At 37.6% G+C, this 5,000-nt stretch overlaps 1 protein-coding gene across 1 annotated transcript in view; it reads right to left on the reverse strand.

The window, feature by feature from the left end:
- Positions 1-4,572: 4,572 nt before the first annotated feature.
- The window catches only part of LOC138863512 (anaphase-promoting complex subunit cdh1-like), a 540-nt gene continuing 112 nt past the window's right edge, over positions 4,573-5,000 (reverse strand). The window contains exon 1 of the mRNA XM_070127666.1: positions 4,573-5,000. This exon is cut by the window's right edge and continues 112 nt beyond it. Within this exon, the coding sequence (XP_069983767.1) occupies positions 4,573-5,000 (428 nt within the window).

Below are 5,000 nucleotides of genomic sequence, written 5' to 3' on the forward strand. Positions count from 1 at the left end.
GCGTGGAGAACTGATTACTAGATATGTAGAAATGTGTTATATAAAATGCATATATATGTATACCAGTGAATGTTGGACAAAAAGTGCGCCAAATATGTCCATTTAAGGGGCTCAGATGTAGAATGCTACAAACATAATGTTCATTGATATATTAAGATGTGAGAGACGCTATCAAAGGGGATTTACTTTTCTTATTGACTTATTTATTCAAAAATTCATTAGATTCTGTCGTCTTTCTCACACCCTGGCCATTTGTTTTGTTCTCTCAGTGGACACAACACGCTACAAACACGAATCTCTATGCTTCGGTCAATCGGCAAGAGTTGCTGAATCCATCAAGTCTCCTTCACGATTCCTGTTAAGTTCCTTCGACGCTTCTTCTAGACTTTCGTTACAGGACTGAGATTCGGACTAGTTTTTCCAGACCGCTTTTCCCACGAAGAATATTTCTGAGTAAGAATCGGTCAGATTGGAATCGGCGATTACGATTCTCTGAATCACTATAATCGATTCCTCGGGTGGGTAAATGTCTATGGATGCGTCGTGTGTGTGTGTGTGTGTGTGTGTGTGTGTGTGTGTGTGTGTGTGTGTGTGTGTGTGTGTGTGTGTGTGTGTGTGTGTGTGTGTGTGTGTGTGTGTGTGTGTGTGTGTGTGTGTGTGTGTGTGTGTGTGCGTTAGGAATGCAAGAAAAAAAATTCCTCATTTCCTTAATGTGGAAGTTTTTCATAAATCATTTTAAAAGCAAAATGCACTGTCATTTGTAAACTAATAAATGCTTTCTGTAAAAAGCGAGAACAATAGCAAAAATGAAAATAATCGTGCAGCTGTGTAATACTGTAACAACAAGTTGATACAAAACATTAATAAAATATAATTTCAATGATCGCACAGCATATGAAATGGTTTGCTTTTTAAATTCAATTTTCTTAAGAAACAATCACTCACGCTTTTGTCTCATACACATAGATATACAGACATGCTTACCTCCTCACCCCGCACACACGGACAAACACAGACACAAAGAGGTTTACATTCCACATAATGTGCCCTCATGCCAGTATGATTGTAAAGGAAATGATTTGTATTTATATTGAAACACTATTATTTATGTGAATGTGTGTGTCTTTTCGTGTTTACGTACCTTTGTGTATTTGTATTTATGAATTTATTCATGACTACACGTATGTATGCTTGTATTTATACCTCCATGTATACTTGTGCGTTTGCATGGGTGTGAAGTAGATCATACAGGTATACATTTGCAAAGAAATGTGGCAGATTTTAAAAATTATAGATGAAAAAACAAGTAAAATAACGCGAAAATATTTGGCGCCGTTTCAGGAAAACCTTATTAAAAGGCGGAATACAATGATGAAGAGCACCTAAACCATTATGTATTCATTCCCTCTTGCGTGGGTTTATAATGAAATCCTCCCCTTGTTATCCAGCAACTATAATTTCTCTTCACAGACGTTTTCACCGCCTCACTGGAAGACAGACCCTCTACGAGAAGTGGAGAAGAGCTACGATTCTAAGAGCGTCTCTCTCTCTCTCTCTCTCTCTCTCTCTCTCTCTCTCTCTCTCTCTCTCTCTCTCTCTCTCTCTCTCTCTCTCTCTCTCTCTCTCTCTCTCTCTCCCTCCCTCCCTCCCTTCCTCTCCTTCTCCTTCTCCTTCTCCTTCTTCTCCCTCTCTCCCTCCCCCTCTCCCTCTCTCCCTCCTCCTCTCCCTCTCTCACTCCCTCTTTCCCTCTCTCCCTCTCTCACTCCCTCTCTCCCTCTCTCCCTCTCTCCCTCCCCCTCTCCCTCTCTCCCTCTCTCCCTCCCCCTCTCCCTCTCTCCCTCCCCCTCTCCCTCTCTCCCTCCCCCTCTCCCTCTCTCCCTCTCCTACCCCTTTTTCTCTCTCTTAATTCCCTAAATTTGAAAGCAACAATATGTATTAGGAATGTGCAGCATAAAAATGACCCTTCAAGGTTTAAAGAATAGAAAAGAAAAAAATCCTGTCAAAGCACTCCATAAATTGGTACGAAATATCATCCATTTTATTATATGAAATCAATTGTTGTTGTAGAAAATCTGTCAGAGTAAAAAATCTCTGAAAATGAAAGGCAAAAAATAGGAAGAAGGGAGAAAAAATATAGAAAAGAAAACAATCGCTAGAATACAAAATTAGAGAGATAAAAGGAGCAAAAAAGAAAAAAAAAAAAAAACGCAGAAATACAGAATGAGGAGAAACCAAACGAAATCGGAAGAGCAGCATAAAGACATAAACATAAAGACAAGAAGAAAGAAAATCCAAGAAAGAAAGGAATGAAGGAAGTGAAAAGAAGACAAGAGAAAATAGAGAATGAAATACAAAAATATTAGTAAACTAAGCGAAAAGAAATCCGAGTGCGTAAAGAGGCAAGCGCCGCCAGCTCTTTTTCCAAATCTATATATAACAAGCTTGTCCTTCGGCTGTTGCTTATACTGACACAACTAAATGACCCCACCCACTAGCCGCCCACCTTTGACCTTTGCCCTCTGTATATATTTCAGTGATGAAAAAGGAAATGTAGGACTGGAGGCCATGTTCTGCGTTATCAAAGCTCGGAAAGTTTTATTTTTTTTCTTGGATACATATATCAAAGAACTTTTTTTTTCTCGAAATTATTATGTCGAGAAGCTTGTATAAATTCCTTGTTTATTCTTTACTTGTGAGATTATTTAACCTTGTCTTGTGGAGGCGTTTTTGTTGTCCGCCCTCTGTAACATAAGCATAAAGTATTTTGCTTTATTTTCGGTTTCATTGACTATGGTTCCTTTCTGGCCACTGAGATTCCTTCGAATTAATCTTCTTTCTTCATTTGACATATTTCCTCATGTATATGGCATCTCGCATTTTTGTTTTCTATTATGCAGACAAACCTTTATCGAAAAGTGTTGTCTTTAAATCAAAATCAATTAATTAACAAATATAAAATCAATTCGCATATGGAAACACTGATAACAATCTACGCTGTTTTGATGAATTACATAAACAAAGCAATTAAGGATAAACCACAAGCCTCTATAACTACTTGCCGAGTGGACGAGGCTGCCGCAGGGAGAACCTTGGAGGCACTCCTGTGACAAAGACAGCACAGAGCAATACGCATACAAGGCCGCAGGGGAGAGGCAAGGAACGGAGGGAGAGAGGCAGCCATTAGTGAAATCCGAAGGGGGCCATTGAGGAGGAAGTTAGACTACTGGTGACTCAGCCTCCGAGGATATGTCGAGAAGTTGATTTCTAGACGCAAGCAGGTGTACCTCCGGCTAAATACGTGCGTGTGTGTGTGTGTGTGTGTGTGTGTGCGTGTGTGTGTGTGTGCGTGTGCGTGTGCGTGTGCGTGTGCGTGTGTGTGTGTGTGTGTGTGTGTGTGTGTGTGTGTGTGTGTGTGTGTGTGTGTGTGTGTGTGTGTGTATAAAAGGTATTAATAGGAATGATTAATACCCCGATGCAAGGTATGGAATTAATGTTTCGATATTTTCATTAGAATTACTCAATTATTAAAGCGTTGATTAAATCGCTCTGTGAAAATATTCATATTCATTCATTCCTACATCTGTCACAATGAACTCATGCATATACATATACGTATATACATACATATACATAAGTTATTTATGCTCCTGCACTTATTGATTTCTGAATATCTGTACAAGAGCTTCAACTTTCACGTATACGTAAACACAATTTCGAAGGATGAATTGAGATGTCTCAACTGACAGCCTTATTTAGTATGCAAAGTGAATAATTAACAAGTGCTTTAGTTAAGCGTGCCCAGTGCTTTGTGACACAATACTGCGTAAGATGGAATATGAATAGTATCTCATGTACATATGTATATTAGTGAATAGTGATTACGAATACAGTGTGAGAAACCCAGGCATTTGTCTTTATAATAAAGAATACTGGAGTCGAGTTGACGCGGAGAAAGAAGGATTTAACTCTGCTTAATTACGATAACATTTTTTATAGAATGAATTCCACATTTAAAAGAGCAGAAAGGAAAATAATGGACAGGGTAGATAAGTGAATAAAAACATGCATGCGTGAAGGCTAGTCATATTATCTTTTAAATTAAATCATATGTATAATCATACAAATCATGCTATGTTAGTTTTGCCCATGAAACAGCTGTAGCATAATCACAAACGTTTGCTTCATTTTGGTACGGTACCGGTTTTAGAATTTTAAAATACTGATGTTGATGTTGAAGTTGAAGTTGAAGTTGAAGTTGATGTTGATGTTGATGTTGATGTTGATGTTGATGTTGAAGTAGAAGTAGAAGTAGAAGTAGAAGTGGAAGTTGAAGTTGATGTTGATGTTGATGATGTTGATGTTGATGTTGATGTTGATGTTGAAGTGGATGTTAATGTTGACTTGAAGTTAATGCTGAAGTTGATGTTGAAGTTGATGTTGATATTAAAGTTGAAGTTGATGTTGAAGCTGATGTAAATGTTGAAGTTGATGAAGATGTTGATTTGAAGCTGATGTTGATGTTGAAGTTGATGTTGAAGTTGATGTTGAAGTTGATGATGTTGAAATTGATGTTCAAGTTGATGTTGATTTGAAGTTGATGTTGATGCTGATGTTAATGTTGAAGTTGATGTTGTTGAAGCTGGTGTTGAAGTTGATATTGAAGTTGATGCTGAGGTTGATGTTGATGTTGAAGTTGTTGATACTGAAATTGATGTTGATGTTGAAGCTTATGTTGAAGTTGATGATGTTAAAGTTGATGTTGATTTGAAGTTGATGAAGATGTTTATTTGAAGTTGATGTTGTTGATACTGAAGTTGATGTTGAAGTTGTTGAAGTTGATGTTGATGTTAAAGTTGATGTTGAAGTTGATGTTGAAGTTGATGTTGAAGTTGATGTTGAAGTTGATGTTGAAGTTGATGTTGATATCAAAGTTGAAGTTGATGTTGATTTGAAGTTGATGTTGAAGTTGATGTGATGTTGAAGTTGATGTTGAAGTTGAT

The sequence above is a fragment of the Penaeus vannamei genome, chromosome 12, assembly GCF_042767895.1.
Source record: "Penaeus vannamei isolate JL-2024 chromosome 12, ASM4276789v1, whole genome shotgun sequence".
Taxonomy (NCBI): domain Eukaryota; kingdom Metazoa; phylum Arthropoda; class Malacostraca; order Decapoda; family Penaeidae; genus Penaeus; species Penaeus vannamei.